We start from the raw sequence: 21,452 nt of genomic DNA, 5'->3' as shown, positions 1-21,452 counted from the left end.
TGCTAATAATATTATTTAACAAATTAAAACAATCCCTTTCTTGTGGGAAAAGGGAAAGTCCCTTTTATAAAATGTCAATAAAATTTATTTGATTTGTTTCATTATGACGTCAAGTTTTTTTATCAATAGAATCCTCAAAAATTTTTAAAAACATAAACTAATTTACTCTAAAACCCAAAAGGGGTTTTACCATCCCCCAAAGTTTAGGTAATTAAAAATTTAAAAATTTTTTTTTTCTTAAGGGAAAATGTATCCAAATTCCCCATGTTTAAAAAAAAAAGCTATCCGCCCTTTAAATTTTTTTATATAAATTTTTCCCTTTTTTAAGGCTTTTGTTTTCCATTTCATTTCTATGTCACAATTTTGTGGTCTTTATCAATTTTCTAGGTCCTTTCCTTGCAGGTCCTTTGGGTTTTTCAAATTTCATTGTGGCAATATTTTTCTTTGGGTGCAATTCATCATAAAGAAACTCTTCAGTAAGCTCACTAGCATCATCTATTTCCAGCTGTACAAATAGACAGAACAAATTATTCTTTAGAATTCTTACTTTCAAATTTAACTTTGACCATAGCAATTAATTTTTTTTTAAAGTTAAAGTGTAATAAAAGCCGCACTTAAAAAAAGATTTTTCAACAAGTTTTACGACAATATATACATGGTGATTTTTGAACTTTGTTACCATAACTACAGCATTAACAGATATAATTAAACTAATTTAGTCCTTTTTAAAAGTAAACAATTCAGAAAATATGGTATTATGCTTATGAAATGTACTTGATCTTGTATATTTTCAGTCATAAACTGTAAGTCATGCAACCAGTGCAGACCAAAATCAGCTGACATATCCAAGCTGCCTGATAATGATCTGCACTGTTTGCTATTCAGTCCATACATAATTTTGAATTTTTCCTCAAAATAAATATTTTGTTTAGATTGAAAGGGTAAAAAAGCCATTTAAGAAATTAGTTTGAAAAAATTTTTTTTTTTTTAAAGTTTTAAAAAAAACGCAGAAAACAATTATGGGGGACTCTCCAGCTTTTAAATGGGGGGTGGAAAAGACCTTAATTTTTAGATATCAGAGAGTGAGCACCCGAGGGAAACCACCGTTGTTCTGAGTAGGGTTGGGTGCTTCCTCCCAAAACAACAATTTTCCCTTTTTTCCAGATTGGGTACCCTGTACTAAAATGCATTTTAAAAGCCATTTCCCCCTTTTATAAACCCTTTAACCAGAAGAAAGCATTAGTCAAAAAATTTAATTTGATTATAGAAATAGGGAAAAAATAAATACAAACCTTTTTTTCTATTTCCAGTTTTAGCGTTTCTTCTAGTTGACTGATGAAGGTGTTTTTACAAGCTGAATACAACATTCTCTCTTTAATAGGACATTTATACCCGGGCATAGAGTAAATAAACACTGAAATATATATTGATAAAACATTTATACCCGTATAAACACTGAAATATATATCAATAGAACATTTATACCCATATAAACATTGAAATCTATTTATACCAATATAAACACTGAATTAACATTTTCATCTGCATTTTTTATCACATTGCTCCAAAAATGAAATTTATCACTGCTTGTAATGTCAAAATTTAATGATGTCATAAATAAGAGGTCAAACTTGTTTGTTTTATATATAAGATTAATACCACTCTTGAAAGGTTTACTCAAGGAAAAATACTTTACACAGAAACAAACAAAATGTTCTATATACTAACAATGAGAGAAACAAAAGTTCTATATTGAGTAAACATAGCTTTTAAACTCGCAAAAGTATCTAAAACCAATTACATTCCAACAGGTAATTTTGTCTCCTTAAAACATGTTTTATATTATGAGTTATAAAGATTTTTTGACAGCTTATGTGGCCCTATATAAACAATTATTTGCATGTATATCACCCTAGCCACTAGGCGAGGGTTATATTGTAAATTACTGTTTATATAGGGTCATATAACCTTTCAGGAATTTTTATAATGAATTTATAATGCAACATGCTTCCTTTTGGAGAGAAAAAAGTGATTTGTTCATAAATTGACAGCAGCTGTGTATTATTATAAAACTATAAATGTCACAATTATCCAATGAAAAGCTTTGTTATATAAATGTCACAATTATCCAATGAAAAGCTATGTAACAAACATGCTTATACATTTTTTCAATATTTACCTTTTCATCATGTTACCTCATTTACAGGACAACTGGAGAAAGAGTTGTTTACCTTTAGAGTTTAGGGTATCTCCCTCGTGGGTATGTTTATATGCAAACAAGTGATATCTGGCAGCTTCTGTAGGCACTTTAGATGGTAATTGTCTTATAGAAACATCACCAGAATCTGCTAACTCTATACTCTCTCCTGATATATTCAACTTCTGTAATTTATAATTAAATATTTACTGTTACAAGGTATGTTTTTTATAATACCATTTTCCCCTTTCTATTGTATCATCCCCCAGCACTTTATCAAAGTCCACCTCATTCATTCCCCCTTTCTATTGTATGCCCCCCCCTGCATTTCATTGGTGTCCACCTCATTCACTCCCCTTTTCTATTGAATCATCCCCCCTGCATTTCATTGGTTTTCACCTGTATTAACTCCCCTTCCTATTGTGTGGTCCCCCTGGCATTTATCGGTGTCCACCTCATTTCACTCCCCCTTTCTAATTGTATGATCCCCCTGCATTCATCGGTGTCCACCTCATTCACTCCCCCTCCTTATTGTATGGTCTCCCTGCATTTCATCGGTGTCAACCTCATTCACTCCCCTTTCTATTGTATGGTCCCCTGCATTTCATCGGTCAATCTCTTCACTCCCCCTTCCTATTTTTATGGGTCCCCCCTGCATTTTCATCGGTGCCCACCTCATTCAGTCCCCCTTCCTATTGTATGGTCCCCTGCTTGTTCATCGTGTCCACCTATTCACTCCCCCTTCCTATTGTATGGTCCCCCTGCATTTCATCAGTGTCCACCTCATTACTTATCTGGTCCCCCTGCATTCACGGTGTCCACCTCATTTTACTCTGGTCCCCCCTGCATTTAATCGGGTCCACCTCATTCACCTCCCCCTTCTATTGTATGGGTCCCCCCTGATTTCATCGGTGTCCACCTCATTACTCCCCCCTATGTATGGCGTCCCCCTGCATTTCAATCAGTGTCCACCTCATTCACTCCCCCCTTCCCTATTGTATGGTCCCCCCTCATTTCATCGGTGTTTACCTCATTCACTCCCCCTTTCTATTGTATGGTCTCCCCTGCATTTCATCGGTGTCCACCTCATTCACTCCCCCTTCCTATTGTATGGTCCCCCCTGTATTTCATCGGTGTCCACCTCATTCACTCCCCCTTTCTATTGTATGGTCCCCCTGCATTTCATCGGTGTCCACCTCATTCACTCCCTTTTTCTATTGTATCATCCCCCTATTGGCCTATACCATATAATACAACATGAAATAATTTGTTACTTTTTTGGCAGTAATTGATTAACTACTTTTAAATAAAATAAGGAGATAACCTGTTACTGCATTAAGGGGACAAATTAATAGAAACTAAATTTACTACAGTAAATAAACTAAGAAATGTTGACAAAAAGCTGAACAAAATGTAATTGAAATTGAAAGTTCCTGAAATGAATTTATTCAGTTTGCTGAAAACTTAATTGAAGTTAATAAATATAAGAATTTTATTTATGTGGTAATATTGGAATTTTTTTTTCATTTAGAAACCACATTCTTTCTGGGAATCATTAAAGTTACCTTATCTCTATGACAACATTATAATTTTTGAAATTTTTTAAATGAAAAAAATTATTATTTTTTTTAGACAAAAAAAACAATTTTTTTTTCAAATAAAATTTAAAGAAGGATTACAAAGAAAACCCCAGAGAAAAAAAAGACCAAATTTAAAAGCGCCCCTTTTACAACAATTGTGTTTTTTTAAAAATACTGAAATTAAATTTTCCCAGTTTACTAGTAATTTTTTTTCCTTTTAAAAAATCAACAAGTCTATGAGCGGCATCATCTGAGATCGGGAAAGATAAACTCTTCATTGTCTGATGTTTAGTGTCTATATGAATGTCTGTACGTGTCTGAAAATACAAACAACATAATGTTATATAGGATTTGAAGGTAAATTTGCCCTGTCTGAAAACAAATGACTATCGTAATTGTATTGTAATGAAAATCCATTATAAAAATTTTACCCAAGTACCTCATGTAATGTGACAGAATGGCCTTTGTAATGATTTGTTGAAGTAAGCAGCACATAATTATGTGAAATCATAAAATAGTAATGACATATTTTGTTATGTTAGTTTTCATTCTGCTATCTTACTCTATTCATGCCTATTAATAAACACTTTAAAAAGAGTCACTTCATATTTAAACTGTTTTAAAGAGTGTCCACAAGTGACCATGTGTTTGTTAAAATCTTTCGGTTATGATTTTTACATTTTTCTATCATCAACATATAATAGGACACTAGGTGCTTGGGTCATGTTTGCCACTCAATACTGGTATTTGCTGTAATTTTCTTTAAACAAAAGTTTTACATGAAAGTTTCCATCCAAAGTTACACCAGTAATGGAGCAGTCATATTTGTTTAGGCAACTCTTGTAAAAATAGAGTTTTAACTTGAATTCATGAACAAAAAGAATACTAGTACAAAGGTTATTTATGTAAAGGAGAAAGATTTACATGTTACTGATTTTTTCAAAATAGTTGGATTTATTAATTTCAATTCAAAATGCTCATAAAAAGAACTCATGCATAAATGGCCTTATTTATTAGTTCCTGTTGAGAAAAGAACAGGATAAAGATATCACTAAATTTTTATAGCTTACAGTCGTAAATTCTTTGTTAAACTGTATTTTTACATATTTTTGGTCATATCTTGCTGTCATTGTCCACCTGACCAGATTTACTGGATATCTAACCAGTAACTAGCAATTTCTCCAAAAGTGACCGGCTACTAAATTAAACATATTGAAATCTATGATAAAACCAAATCATTATAAAAATAGAGAAGTAAATGAAATGCAAACTTATCATACAACAATTTGTCTATTCTCCCATTTGGTTTTTTTTTTGTTTTTGTTTTTTTTGTGTGTGTGTTTTTTTTTCCAGACAAGTACATTTCTTAGATCAACAACAATGTACATGATATATATTCCACTTCATGCCACATAACAGACTTATATACAAGATAAACCAAGAAAAATTGAAATCAGTCACTATATATACATGTAGCACTCTACTATTGGACAATTTCAAATTTCTTGCTCAAAACAAACCAATCAAAATGCAGGAGTTTAAGACTAATTACCATATTCCTTCAAAAAATATTTATTTTTAAGTATATTTATGCACAATTGAAGACACTTGGTATTTCACATGCATAAATCACTACCATATAAATGTTAAACTACTGGAACCAAAGTTGACCTGTTTTTGCCATCATTATCGAGCCAACAGCCAGGCCAACTTGCACTGCCATGGAGTCTGACCAGGCTTGATTTTGATGGTAGCTCAACATTGGTACTTTGAATATTGAAATTCCTTAAACCTTGAATGGACTGTTCTAATTTCAAAGCAGAGCAAAATCCATTTTACAATTTTAAGCATAATATTGTTTATTTCTTTGGCTTGGCTTAGCTTAGAAGAATGCAAAGTAGTTGATAAGAAAGCACTACGAGGCATAATGAATGTACTTGTAATTAAAATCAACTCACTTTGCAAGTCAAAATATATATAACAAGGACTTTGAAGGCAAGTCATAAAGTTCAGAGGGGAAATAGGGGAAAGTTTATAACAGGAAAAAAAAAAGTTAGTTTTATGTTAAATTTGATTACATACAAAACAATTATCATTTAAAACCTCAATGAAATGAGCCTCTTTCAATAGATTGAATCTTAATTTTTTTTAAAAATTCTTCTTTGGTGGAGGGGAATCTTTTTCAGAAATCTGGGGAAAATATATACTTTTAGGACAAGGGAAAGTGGCACACTTAAAAAATCACTAAGATATTATATAAAAAAACACAACATAATCTACAGTTTGTAGCTATACAGTGAAACTTGTTTCAACATTTAGTTTCTGAGCCAAAGCTTTTGGTATGATTTAGAAAATTATTCAGACTACAGTGGTTTTCAGTCCAGACAACAAATAATCCAAACAATATTCACTTTCTTAACAACTCACCAAAAATCTTTCAATTATAACACAAATAATTTGTATGCATTGTTTACAATATGCATATCATCTTCAAAAATATCTACATCAAAATCTACATACATGTACAAAATAACTAGCTTCAATCATTACAACTGTTTAAAAACAACAATAAAACAACTGTTTATAAACAACAATAAAGCAACTGTTTATAAACAACAACTCTTACAATCACACAAACTAGACAGTCTAGTTTTAAGAATGCATTAAAATTATGTTAAAATGGTCAACATTAATCCCTATACATCAAATTTGTAATTTATATAAATAAATAATAGATAATAAAAATTATCAGAAAGTTAGCAAATATAAATATTAAATGTAATTTATTAAGAAAACATTTTTCAACAAATTCAACACAGCTAATGCTTTAACAAATCAGATTGTCTTAAAATTTTGGACTTACAACAGTAAACAAAATTTGTATTAAAAAAAAAAACTGCTAAGCCTTATTCATGTCTATAAGTTTAAGAATTCAATACCTTTTATTTGTAAAAATAAAGGAAAATAATAATAATAAAATTCTTGTAAAAAAAATTGACTGACCACCTGTTAACAAATTAGTAACACATTCTTCTTTCTCTCAATTATCACACACTAACAGTACCTGCATCTCAAGTTTCTAAAAAATCATAAATAAAATAGTTCAAATAATTAAAAAATTCTACCAATATAAGTCATGCTAAAGTTACATTTACAAGTGTACTGTATATACAAATTTAGTTTAAATCCAAGGTTAAAACAGATTTCTCAAAAAGAAAATATATTTAGGTAACTTACTCTCACAAATAACTTTGCTATTGGTCATTTAATTAACACCGTTAATCTTGTATTAAAAGACCACCCAACACAAATGTCAGAAAATGGTTTCTTCATACAAATTACAATTATTTATTGATAGTACCTATTAATAGTACTACTAGTTTCTCACATATTTATAGCTTCATTCAAGTATATCATTTGGGACGCTCAATTAAATGAACAGTTACCAATATGTTGTGAGTTAAGATAAATCAAAATACATTTATGATATAGTTGTACAATGATCATGGGAATTAAAAGAGGACGGTGAAGAACTATTTATAATACTTATATACTACAGACATAGCCAGAATAGTCAACCAGTCTCTGAAGTAAAACCATTCTTATTGGTCAATAACAGTCAACCAGTTTCTGAAGAAAAACCATTCTTATTGGTAAATAACAGTCAACAAGTCTCTGAAGAAAAACCATTTTCATTGGTCAATAACAGTCAACCATTTTCTGAAGAAAAACCATTCTCATTGGTCAATAACAGTCAACCAGTCTCTGAAGAAAAACCATTCTCATTGGTCAATAACAGTCAACCAGTTTCTGAAGAAAAACCATTCTTATTGGTAAGTAACAGTCAACAAGTCTCTGAAGAAAAAACATTCTCATTGGTCAATAACAGTCAACCAGTTTCTGAAGAAAAACCATTCTCATTGGTCAATAACAATCAACCAGTCCCTGAAGAAAAACCATTCTCATTGGTCAATAACAGTCAACCAGTTTCTGAAGAAAAAACATTCTTATTGGTAAATAACAGTCAACAAGTCTCTGAAGAAAAACCATTCTCATTGGTCAATAACAGTCAACCAGTTTCTGAAGAAAAATCATTCTCATTGGTCAATAACAGTCAACCAGTCTCTGAAGAAAAACCATTCTCATTTTTCAATAACAGTCAACCAGTTTCTGAAGAAAAACCATTCTTATTGGTTAATAACAGTCAACATGTCTCTGAAGAAAAACCATTCTCATTGGTCAATAACAGTCAACCAGTTTCTGAATAAAAACCATTCTCATTGGTCAATAACAGTCAACCAGTCTCTGAAGAAAAACCATTCTTATTGGTCAATAACAGTCAACCAGTTTCTGAAGAAAAACCATTCTTATAGGTAAATAAAAGTCAACAAGTCTCTGAAGAAAAAACATTCTCATTGGTCAATAACAGTCAACCAGTTTCTGAAGAAAAACCATTCTTATTGGTAAATAACAGTCAATAAGTCTCTAAAGAAAACCCATTTTCATTGGTCAATAACAGTCAACCAGTTTCTGAAGAAAAACCATTCTCATTGGTCAATAACAGTCAACCAGTCTCTGAAGAAAAACCATTCTTATTGGTGAATAACAGTCAACCAGTCTCTGAAGAAAAACCATTCTCATTGGTCAATAACAGTAAACCAGTTTCTGAAGAAAAAACATTCTTATAGGTAAATAACAGTCAACAAGTCTCTGAAGAAAACCCATTCTAATTGGTCAATAACAGACAACCAGTCTATGAAGAAAAACCATTCTCATTGGTCAATAACAGTCAACCAGTATCTGAAGAAAAACCATTCTTATTGATCAATAACAGTCAACCAGTCTATGAAGAAAAACCATTCTCATTGGTCAATAACAGTCAACCAGTCTCTGAAGAAAAACCATTCTCATTGGTAAATAACAGTCAACAAGTCTCTGAAGAAAACCCATTTTCATTGGTCAATAACAGTCAACCAGTTTCTGAAGAAAAACCATTCTCATTGGTCAATAACAGTCAACCAGTCACTGAAGAAAAACCATTCTCATTGGTCAATTTCAAATCAGAATGACTAATCAGCCAATCAGAGGCTACAATATTAAACTGTGATCCAATATCGTAGCTTGATACATGTAGCTTGATAGTTGTCAATCAAGTTTAGAACAGATACATGGTTCATCTTCCAGTCTCTAAAAGTACAAAAAGCTAATATTTTCTAGAATGAGTTGCACTTATGGTGGAAAATGTTTGGAAAAAAAAAGATCTCATAATTTGTCTGGAGGTATTCACTTATGATATATAAATATAAAGTTTATGTGATTCAAACAGAAAATGTAAGCTAGTTCATGCTTGTATAGACCATGCCTATAGAGGCTAAGACAATCTACTTACATATGGACCAATGACAAACTAAAGTTAAAAGCAGGTAATAATAACATATAGACATATTATATATTAGTATCTTTAATATAATCTTTGTTATATGATAAATAATGATTATTAAAATGCAAGGTGGTTATTTTACTTGTTACCTCTTTATACAGGGTATAATTATACATGATTATTTAATGGCAAAACTATTTTTTATTAAAGTGATATCATGTTAGTATAATATTTGTTATACAGCATACATATACAAAGCTGAGGAAGGTGTATTTATACATTCATACATAATGTCAAGTCAGTTATCTTTTATAAAACCATAGTTAGATACTGCTGATATCAGATCTTTCAATATCTTTCATAGTTAGGACATTTTATAACAAGAACACTGTCCATAAGACAGCCCACTTGATTATTCTCAGTGCTTAACATTAAATAAAGGAACATAACTCTGTAAAATGGTATCTCAATAGTTATGGGACCTATGCCCATCATGTTAGATAATGACATAAAACAATTGTGTAAAGTTTAAACCACTTCTCTTCAATAGTTTTTGGAAATACCAACTTAACAAAAATATTACCCGAAAGTCTGGGTGACTACAATAGCTCCCTTTATTCATTGAAAAGTCAAGCTAAAACTGAAAGGTTCTGAGGAAAAACTTTGTAGCAACACCACAAATATTTATTCACACATTGGTTCAGGCATTAGCCAACAACTGACTAATCCATCAACCATTTTTTAAAATTTCCTAAACCCCTTTGGGTCGAAGGGGTGACTTTTTTTTCCCAGAGTGAAAAAATTTTTACTAAAAAAAAAAAAGGCCCCAATAAAAATCCACCAAAAAGTTCCAAACAAAATTTTCCCCGGAAAACCAAAATTTAATTTTTCCATTTTTCTTTTCAAAGTATTTTTAATTTGTGGGACATATCCCTTTTTAAGAAGGGCTTTAAAAAATTTCCCAAAAAACCCCCAAATTTAATTCACCAAAAAAAATTTTAAAAGTTTAAACAAAAACAAAAAAAAATGTTAATTAGTTTCACAAATATGGATTTATTAGTCTTATTAATAAAATTTATAAGACTGACAAATATTGATCTATCAGTCCAACAAGCATAGATTTTTAAGGCTGACAAATACATAATATTTTTTATAAGGCTAACAATAAAAAACTTATCACTCAGACAAATATAGATCTATCAGTCTGACAAATATTGATTTTTTTATGTCTGACAAAATACATTTTTTATGTCCTACAAATATGGATTTTTAAGCCTGACAAATATAAATTTATTAGTCTGACAAATGAGAATTGTTATATTAATTATACATGTTGATGAGAGAGAGATTAGACTAATGTAATACCTCTGATTGTTTGATAAACTCGAGTTCCTCCTCTGCCGCAGTAAGTGGAGCTTTAGCATTCTGTGCGACCAAATGTTTCTTATATCCTGCCAGAGATATATCTTCCTGTAATTTTTAAGTAAATTTGTTTCTTTTAAAATTTATTTTTACAGGTTTAAAACGGGGTAGTTTAAAAGGGTTTTTTATATTCATACGTTTTGTCAATTTTCTGTTTTTTTTAAATTTTAAAAAAGAAAATTGGTTTTAAAACCCAAAATGTCAAAATTTTCCCGATTTCTTTCATCCCAAAGGGGGACTTTTTAAAAAACCAAGGGAGCCCTCCTAAAGGGGAACAGCCTTTTTCTTACTTTTCTCAGGGGTTTAAAGTAAAAAAAAGGGGGAATTTTGGGGAAAATTTGTAGAATTTTTTAAAAGTTTAAAAAGGGGCCCTTTTATTCTGTAAAAACCATTTTTGAAAAATTTGGAGGCCTTGGAAAAAGTAAACCCCCTTTTTTAGGGTTTCAATTAAATGTTTTTAAAATTTTAAAACCCTTTCCCTTTCCCATTTATTTTTTAGAGTTTCCCAAATTTTGAAATCCAAAAATTTAAAAAAGGTGTTTGGGAAATGCTGACAGAGGGTAATTTTCTAGTCTTAGTAAAAAATTTTTAAAAAAACCAATCCATTTGAATTTCCCAGTTTTTAAATTTAAACCCCAGGTTTTTTAACTTTTAAAAGGGGGTTTTTGGGTTTTAAGGGTTTTATCCCAAATAATTAAAATTTCAAAAGGGGCATGGGTTTTGAAACTCAGCTCCCCTGTTTTGGCCCCCCACCAAGTAAAACCAAAATTCATATAAATTGGGAAACGGGGTTTTTTGAAAGGGGGCCTATACAATTCAATTATTTAAACCAGTGATTAAAAACCCTTCCCTCCCTTTAAATCACTGTCCCTTTCCCCCCGGACCCAAACCCTTTGTATTTTTTCCAAACTTGTCCCTTTCTTTTGAAAAAAAACAACATAAAAATTGGTTAAAAACCGGGGGGGTTTGCCCCCCCGGAAAAATTTTTTCCCACACAGGAAAGTACAAAAAAATGAACAAAGGGCAAAAACTCCAAAATTAAGCAAGGCGGAGTTATGTTTTTTTGCACAGCACTTCTATTCAATGAGATCTATCAATCTAAAAAGTTTCTTGATGATATCTCTTATAGTTTCAGAGTTATGTCCCGGGTAAAATTCAAAGTGTAAAAATGAACAAAGGGCAATAACTCCAAAATAAGACAAGGCTTTGTTTAGATTTTTTAAGCATTGCAGTTCTATCCAATGATATCTATCTACCTACAAAGTTTCATGTTGATATCTCTAATAGTTATAGAGTTATGTCCCGGACAAAAGTAAAAAAGTAAAAATTGTCCCTGACAAAAGTAAAAAAGTAAAAATAAACAAAGGGCAATAACTTCAAAATAAGGCAAGGCAGAGTTATAATTCTTAAACACTGCACTTTTACCCAATGAGACCTATCTATCTACAGAGTTTCATGTTGATATCTCTTATAATTTTAGAGTAATGTCCCGGACAAAGTTCAAAGTGTCAAAATGAACAAAGGGCAATAACTCCAAAATTAGGCAAGACAGAGTTACGGTTCTTGTGCATTTCAAACTTACTCAATGAGATCTATCTATCTGCAAAGTTTCAGGCTGACAACTCTTATAGTTTTAGAGTTATGTCTCGGACAAAGTTCAAAGTGTACAAATAAACAAAGGGTGATAATTCTTCAAGTATTAGGCAAGGCAGAGTTACGGTTCTTGTGCACTGCACACCTACTTAATGAGATCTATCTACCTACAAAGTTTCATGTTGATACCTCTTATAGTTTTAGAGTTATGTCCCGGACAAAGTTCAAACTGTAAAAATAAACAAAGGGGAATTATTAAAAAATTAGGCAAGGCAGAGTTACGGTTCTTGTGCACTGCACACCTACTCAATGAGATCTTTCAACCTACAAAGTTTCATGTTGATACCTCTTGTTGTTTCAAAGTTATGTCCCGGACAAGAAAAGGGGACGGACGGACAGACGGACGGACAAGGCGGCGACTATATGCTCCCCTGAAATTTTTCGGGGAGCATAAAAAGAAGAATTGTTTATCAGCTGTGTTGGTGCCATTGTTTTGTCTTCATTGCGCTTTGCAATTATTGAAGGGATAAGAATCAGTGACTAAAAACTTCAAAAAGTCAACAAAAATACCTGAACTGTTCCAAACATTTCATTCTTGATAATTCCTGTTCCAAACTCTGTCTTCAATGTCGACCTTGTTGCAGCGTACAACATCTTTTCTCTTACCTACATCAATATGTGATGATAATATCATTATACAGTTATTTCATATGCGATTTGGGAACAGTCAAAATGTTGGCCCGAGGTGGAGGGGGTAGTGTTTTGTACTGTTGCCCAAGGCCGTAGGCCGAGGGCAACAGTTCAAAACACTATCCCCGACACCGAGGGACAACTGTTTGACTGTTCCCAAATCACGTATGCAATAACTGTTTTATTACCTGATCAATTACTGTTTTAACAGTACTTGCAACAAAAAAATATAGTTTTGCATATATGTTAATAATTAAACTTAATACTTTAACTATGTAACGTCACGTCTGGTTTATGATCATGATCGATGGACGCTTCAATTGGGAATCCTCTATGACGTCAATGACGTCAGATCACGCTAGGGAAACAGTCAAAATTGTTGACCGGTCAACAGTTCGCGAACGTTGACGTTTTTAGAATTTCAGAAAACAGTTAAAAATACCAAATTACATTTATATAAGATATCAGGTAATAATTATAATTAACATTTTTTATTGAAATTAAATGTTTATATCATTGTGTTAGCAAACTACGGTAAACTCTGCTTTTAACATTATTCAGGGGACTGTAAAAATTCAGATATTTTTATACCTGGGAGGCAACAAATTTGAAAACAAGTGTTGGTATGGCGGCAACATCAACGTTATAAATGGTATATATAGTTATAATTGGAGTTTACTATATATGTGGTACACTTTGTCAGATGATTTACACTGCAGCAAGAAAGTGAAATAATGCAACTGTTATCAGAGAAATTAACTTAGACTATCTCACATTTTCCTTAATTCCCTATTTAATCTTGGTTATATAACGAAACCAATGTGATTTGAAAAATAAATAAACTTACAGGTGAGAAATCTGGGGACCAAGCTATAAATAGCCACTCATATCCCTGATTGTTCTTGGAGTCCATTCTGTACATGATGTAACATGGCTGCTTCTCCTCAAGTTGAGGTATCACTAAATTGTCATAATGTTCTCATAATTAAGGTAAATAATACTTTTATTGTTAATAATGCATGTTTTTAAGACAAATTAGCAATAAAAACCCTTACCAAGCTATATACCTTATTTGTACTTTCTTTCAATATGGACTAGCAATTTGTTATTTTAGGAAAATTTATAAAATATGTTCAACAGTAACTGAATAGCAAACAGTGCAGACCATGAAGATTCTGTCACCTCCATCAGGCTAAGACTTAATTACTGAACACTCACTGTAACAGTACATTCAAAGGGAGTGGTGGCCTAGTGGTTAAGGTGTTTGCCTCTCAACCCAGAGATCATGGGTTCAAGCACTACTTAGGTCACGACCATGTTTCTTCAAATGACACCTGTACTGTGTGGTTCCAGGAGGCAGACGCAAAAGTGATTAATGTAAGTTGCAAGAACTTGTTTCGCAATGGAGCTTAAATAAATATGTTTAAACTAACTGTAGATTTCATTCTGTTTACAAATATCATAATTATACATTACTACTGTGCATTTCATACTGCATTTGGTGTTTAGACAAATAAACCATTTTACTAGCACTGTTACTGTGATGACAACAAATCAATATTGCTTGTACTGTTATTGCAAGTTATTTCATGAAGTGTTTAGTTTATTTCTTGCAATAGTTCTGTGTTTGGTTTTAAGACAAACTACCATTATAAATTAAAGGGTATACTGCAGCTCTAAAGACTGTGTTTTGGTCTTAGTATCAAATAATTAAGATAGTTTTCAATTATCAATTAACATTCAGACTGTCAAGCTTTCAACAAATAAAGACAGATATAAAGGAAATGCTATAGCATGAATTGTGTGGGCAACAAAATCAATGACATCATTTAACCCTTGTTAAATCAGTGTAACAGATTTACACTGGTTTGAATTTAGAACAGTCCATTTGAAGTTAAAGAGATTTCAAAATCAAAATACAAATTTGAGCTACAATGTATCAACATTATAGAGCCTGGTTTAGACAGCATGGATGTACAGACTGGCCTGGTTCTATACTGGTGGCAAAGGCTTAAGTCACTTTTGATTTCAATATGGTACGGATAATTAGACACATATAAAAAGGATATCTTCTTCCCATGTCCCTGATGGTGATTCACTATTTGACAGTTCAAGTTTTTCTGAAATATACATGTAAATGTGAGTCAACTGGCACAACTTTAAAATTAAGCAAATAATGTTCATTTATAAATTACGAATTGATTTCAAAATAATTGAAGAAAAATTCCATGCTCTAAACTTTAATATAAATTATAAATAATCAAGATTTGTAATAAAATTGAAGAATCAATATGTACCAATGCTTAACCTTTTACCCCATGAGCATATTGCGAAAAATGGCCCTTTTCATTGAAAAGCCTCCTGTTACAAGTTGAAACTTGGCACAAATGTTGACTACACCATAGTCTCTGTAACAGCATGCTCAATCTTAAATTGCCTGTTACCAACGGGGGGACGTCTCAAAATAGCCAAAAATCACTATTTTGCATTGTTTTTTTCCATCAAAACTGATTTCAAAGTGCTGCAACTTCTCAATGAATTGAGATAGAGTAAAAGGCTTTTCAGCGTCTGTTACTAGTTACCCTAAGATCGGCCTGAGGTCATTTTTAGCCTGTCACATGTCCAAAATTTTCTTGGCGATGAGAGGGGACTCCGCCCCCCCTTCAAACCCCCCAAACGTGCCCCCTTCTGGCAACCCCCTGATGTAACATTTGGATGGGGAACGGCGCCGAAAAATGGTCACTTTTTTTAACAACATTTCTCAAACGAAAACCAGTGTTTGGGACTAAAAAGGGCATTTTTTCACTGTTTGAGGCCTCAAAAGGGGGGGGGGGGCAAAAAGCTGTTGAAACACGCTTATATGAGGGAAAAGGTTTAACTTACGGAAACTACTAAATTTGTAAATATTATCATGCATGTAATTGAAGCATATAAAATTAAAAATAATGTCAGTAATACACGCATACTGTTCACACTTATACATGGTGAAACATAACTGAATACACCAAAATACAATTCAATTTCTTAATAAAAACCTTTGTTTCTTAAATTTATAACTAACTCAGTATTTCCTATATACATGTATGCGGGTTGAACTAAAAATAGAATTCTAGAAAGGTACAGATAAACCTAATATATAAATACCATTAGCAATTGAAATCTTGATCAGTCTCAAATGTCCATCTCTAGCTTTCGAAAGGAAGTCTTTCAGATCATCTGATGCTAAAAATAGACAAAAGTTTACATTTTACAATCAATCAATTTGGCTTTCAACATCATGAGCAAGCCTACATGTACATAGTCTTATTTTCCAGTCAAGTGTTAAAGTGACTTATATTAAAATTATACCATGTTATTATTAAGTATCATATATGATAACAAACCAATGAAAAAATTATATATAAACGTTCTTGGTAAGTGTTAGAAAAAAAATCTGATACTTTATATACAGTAGATAATATTCTGGGAAAAAAAAATTTCATCCTATAAATGTTCATACTAAATCACTTAAAACTCTCTAAATATTCTTTTAAAATATTTTATTATATGAAAATATAAAAAACAAGAGCCGGTTGAACCGGGTGATGCTCCCCGAATAGGTTTTGGACACAGGAAGGTATACCTCTTGTAGTGTCAGAGTTATGTCACAGACAAAGTTCAAAGTGTAAAAATAACCCAAATGTTGTGCACGACACATTGTCTCAATATGGTGATCATTTTTGTGTAATAGTAAAATCCAACTTCAAATAACAAAGTTATGGGCCGGACATGATTTTGCTGCAAGGTCATGCTGTGACCTTGACCTTCAAGGTAGCAACCCAAATGTTGCGCATGACACATCATCTCAATATGGTGATCATTTCTGTGAAATAGTTTTAAAATCCAACTTCAAATAACAAAGTTATGGGCCGGACACAAATTTGCTGCAAGGTCATGCTGTGACCTTGACCTTCAAGGTAGCGAGCCAAAATGTTGCTCGCCGACACTTTGTCTGGATATGGTGATCATTTTCTGTGAAAAAGTTTTAAAATCCGACTTCAAATAACAAAGTTATGGGCCGGACACGATTTTGCTGCCAAGGTCATGCTGTGACCTTGACCTTCAAGGGTTAGCAACTCACAATGTTACGTGCAACACGTCGTCTTAATATGGTGATCATTTCTGTGAAAAATATTTTTAAAATCTGACTTCAAACAATGATATTAGGACCGGACACGATTTTGCTGCAAGTTTCATGCTGTGACCTTGACCTTCAAGTTAGCGAGCCAAATGTTTGCGCGCGACACGTCGTCTCAATATGGCGATCATTTCTGCTGAAAAAGTTTTTAAAATCCTACTTCAAATATAATGAAATTATGGACCGGACACGATTTTTGCTGCAAGATCATGCTGTGACCTTGACCTTCAAGGTAGCGAGCCAAATGTTGCGCGCGACACATCGTCACAAATATGGTGAATCATTTCTGTGACAAAGTTTTAAAATCCGACTTCAAAATAACAAAGTTATGGGCCGGACACGATTTCGCTGCAAGGTCATGCTGTGACCTTGACCATCAAGGGTAGCGACCCAAATGTTGCGCGCGACATGTCCTCTAAATATGGTGATCATTTCGTGTGAAATAGTAAAATCCAACTTCAAATAACAAAGTTATGGGCCGGACATGATTTTGCTGCAAGGTCATGCTGTGACCTTGACCTTCAAGGAAGCGAGCCAAATGTTGCGCGCGACACGTCGTCTCAATATGGTGATCATTTCTGTGAAATAGTTTTAAAATCCGACTTCAAATAACAAAGTTATGGGCCGGACACGAATTCGGGAGGTACGGATGGACGGACTGACGGACAACCCGACGACTATATGCTCCCCCGAAATTTTTCGGGGAGCATAATAAAAGAATAAGTTTCTATAAATTTTGTTTTTAAAATATTTGATATACATGTACTTATAAAAAATGTGCCTATTGTAGTACTAGACCAATCCACTTTAAGCAATGTCTGTTGTAATACATGTATTATTTATTTTCTGTTATTCTCTTCCTGTTTACATAGTTTAGTTTTAGTTTCTTAGTTTTAATCTACATATACATGAATGTAGCTGCATTATTGCAAGAAAAAAAACAAAAAACATGAAAGACAAATAAGGACTAAAGAATTTACTTCAATAAACTAACCTCAAATTTTGAATTTCACACTTCATTTATAACATACGCTTAGAACTTGTGTGACATAACCAAATCATATTTATATCAAATTTATATTTTACTGTGCATAATATTTTTCGATCCATCTGGCCAGTAAATGTTATGTTACTTATAACAAAGTTATTTTAAAAGAGAATTGGAAAAGAGTTTGGTTTCAGTATTTATAATTTGACTACAATATATTAACAGATTGTTATATAATATTGTTGCCGATGGTATTTTCTTCTATTTTCAGAAGCTCTTTTATGAGGGAAGAGGGAAGTCATGTGATCAAGTTATATTTTAACTTTCTTCTGATTGAGAAAATAAATATTTTATTATACAGGGAAGACAAAGGACGGGTCCGGGAAGCGGGCCCAGGCTTTGGCTTGCCCAGCTATAGACTACATGTGTATATTTAAAAGGAAATCAAACAAGAGGGCCATGATGGCACTGAAGTCGCTCACCTGTATATAGGCCCCCGTGGCGGGTACCAATTTTAATCAACGCCTAAGTATTTATCTGAGGTAACCTGGGATCTAATTGGATGTGCCATTTTCGAAATTAAGAAGTTCTTGTTTTAGGATAAAACAATATTTTTGTGTTTCAAAAGTAAATATAGCTGGGATATTAAATAGATTAATTTTCAAATCAAGAAAAAATGTAGTAGAAACAAATATTTTTAACCATGATACTGACTCAATATTCCCCACCCACTTATTTTACCGGCGAAAGATAAATTTCATCACAGATTAAAACTAACATCACGACTTTCAATGCTAGAAATATATATGAAAAATGCAAGATATATGTAAAATATCTATACGTATTCATTTAATCCCTTCATTTACCTGAAATACCAGTTTGATGAGACATTTTTCTTTGATTTCGAGAAACACGGAAGTAGAAATATTGTAAACACCTACGTATCACGTGACCACATTCGATTCTAGTTTATAATTCGTTCTTGACTCCGTTCCTATACCGTGCAAAAAATCATTAATTTCTAAGTCAAAATATATTTTAATTAGAAACATACATGTAGGTGTTTGACGATTGCTCACTAATATGCTTTTAATTCAATTTCCTTCATTTCACACAAAAAATAAAAAATTGATACATATATATTTAGTAAAGGTATACTAAATATATATGTATCAATTTTTTATTTTTTGTGGGAAATGAAGGAAATTAAATTATTTAAAAGCATACAACAAATATTAAAACATGTTTCAAATGAGAAATACTGCAGTTTACATGGCTTTGAGAGGTAAGAGGGTTGTAGAGTGGGTGACGGGGGCACGGCCCGGGGGTATTGACCAATCAACGCGCCAAACACATATATATGATTAGAAATGGATCAGAGTAAAAGTTGTTTTAAAATTGTTTTACCATTTACTGCTTTTAGGACATTCTAATCTAATTATCCCCCACCGGTGGAATCGGGAGGGGGATATTGTTTTGGTGTTGTCCCTCTGTCCTTCCGTCTGTCCATCCGTCCGTCCGAATAATGTTTCTGCTCTAGTTCTGGAAATGGCTGGAAATGGGGACCATCAATTTCAAGAGGAGATATGCATACCATCGCCTTGTTCTGGTCAGATACTTCAACACAGAGTTATGGCCCGTGATAAGTTATGCAGTATGCATATACAACAATAATTTCTTGCATATCAGACAGGATTATCTACCGTTTACACAGGTGCTAGAAAACCCTGTCTTACACCCCATGTAAGACAAGTCACCTGCTTTAAATGACATCATTGTCGTGTGCATTTTATGAATGAATTACGTTCTTAAGATGACGTCACTTAACCATTATGAATGAAGTTGTAAGTTCATACGCTACTATAAGAAAAAAGAGCATAATGAGAATATCAGTTTCCGTAGTTTCTGTTCTGAAAATATTTGATATGTTATATGCAAGAAACCGGCTGTCGGTGCAGACGGGAATATCTAGCTCTCGGGTAACTGTTTCGCGGAAACTAGGCAGAGCCTCATAACCACCGTAAACAGTCACCCTCGAGCTAGATTATAAAAATCTTACACTGGCTGCTGGTACAGACCTGAATATCTAGCTCGAGGGTAACTGTTTACGGCGGTAACAAGACTCAGTTTCCGCCAAGAGCTAGATATTCCCGTCTGTACCGACAGCCGGTGTTTATTTCTTTTTCTTGCATATTACAATTATTTTCAGAACAGAAATTACGAAAACGGATTCTCATTATGCACTTTTTCTTATACATGTAGTAGCGTATGAACTATGAGCGTATTCTTGCCGTAAAATATGACGTCATCCTAAGAACGCAATTCATTCATAAAAGGCCCGCGGCAATGACGTCATTTAAAGCACGTAACTTGTCTTACATGGGGGGTGTAATACAAGGTTTTCTAGCACCGGTGTAAACGGTAGATAATCCTGTCTGACATGCAAGAAATTCCGGTCTGTACCGGCAGCCTGTGTATTCTTGCACCTCAGACAGGAATATCTACCGTTTACACCGGTGCTAGAAAACTCTGTCTTACACCCCCCATGTAAGACAAGTCGCGTGCTTTAAATGACGTCATTGACGCGCGAATTTTATGAATGAATCGCGTTCTTAGGATGACGTCATTTTCCCGTTATGAATGAAATTGTATGTTCATACGGTACTATAAGAAAAAAGTGCGTAATGAGAATATTAGTTTTCATAATTTTTGTTCCGAAAGAAATTGACATGTAATATGCAAGAAAAAGAATCAACCACCGGCTGTTGGTACAGACGGGAATATCTAGCTCTCGGGAAACTGTTTAGCGGAAACTCGGCAGAGCCTCGTTACCGCTGTAAACAGTTACCCTCGAGCTAGATATTCCGGTCTGTACCGGCAGCCTGTGTAAGATTCTTATAAGATTCATATACGTTTCTGCGCTACTTCTCTGCAACTTCTGAATGGAATTCATTGAAACTTTATGGAAACCATTAATACCAAGAGAAGATGCACATATCACCTCTTGTTCAGGTCAGACCCTGCGCACACAGAATTTGGCCCTTGATTACTTATGAAGTCTGCATATAGAGCAATAATGCAATTTCTTTGCAACTACTGGATAGGTTTCAACAAAACTTTATGGGAATTGGTAACCATCATTACAAAAAGGCAATTTGCATCTCATTGGTATGTTCCGATAATACTATTTAACACGGAGTTATGGCCTCTGTTCTTGTCCTGAATTTTTATCATGTACAAAGAATATTACTGTTTATGCTATGATAAATATAAATAAAGCCTTATGTCTCCAGTTGTTGAGTTAGTAATAAAATTAACCAGTACTCGGAGGGTATATAAATTCATCAAATTTGCTTGTTAGCATGTGGAATATTGGTTAATATTATATCTCATTTGCATACGCCCTTCTCTATTTAATATGACGT

At 33.0% G+C, this 21,452-nt stretch overlaps 1 protein-coding gene across 1 annotated transcript; it reads right to left on the bottom strand.

Annotated features, from left to right (window-relative positions):
* Window positions 1-327: 327 nt before the first annotated feature.
* On the bottom strand, window positions 328-18,975 carry LOC132755456 (twinfilin-1-like). The gene is made up of 10 exons (XM_060746324.1): window positions 18,894-18,975; window positions 16,007-16,084; window positions 14,932-14,982; window positions 13,710-13,837; window positions 12,743-12,838; window positions 10,523-10,627; window positions 3,986-4,094; window positions 2,232-2,399; window positions 1,293-1,414; window positions 328-505 (listed from the first exon to the last, which is right to left on the bottom strand). Exons 1-10 carry the CDS (start codon window positions 18,916-18,918, stop codon window positions 356-358), a joined length of 1,032 nt encoding a protein of 343 aa, XP_060602307.1. The 5' UTR covers window positions 18,919-18,975; the 3' UTR covers window positions 328-355.
* Between the last annotated feature and the right edge of the window lie 2,477 nt (window positions 18,976-21,452).

The sequence above is a fragment of the Ruditapes philippinarum genome, unplaced genomic scaffold (assembly GCF_026571515.1).
Source record: "Ruditapes philippinarum isolate M1 unplaced genomic scaffold, ASM2657151v2 ctg1397_1_1_1_1, whole genome shotgun sequence".
NCBI lineage: Eukaryota > Metazoa > Mollusca > Bivalvia > Venerida > Veneridae > Ruditapes > Ruditapes philippinarum.
The sequence above is the reverse complement of the archived record's forward strand: the minus strand, read 5'-3'. Positions and strand labels throughout refer to the sequence as shown.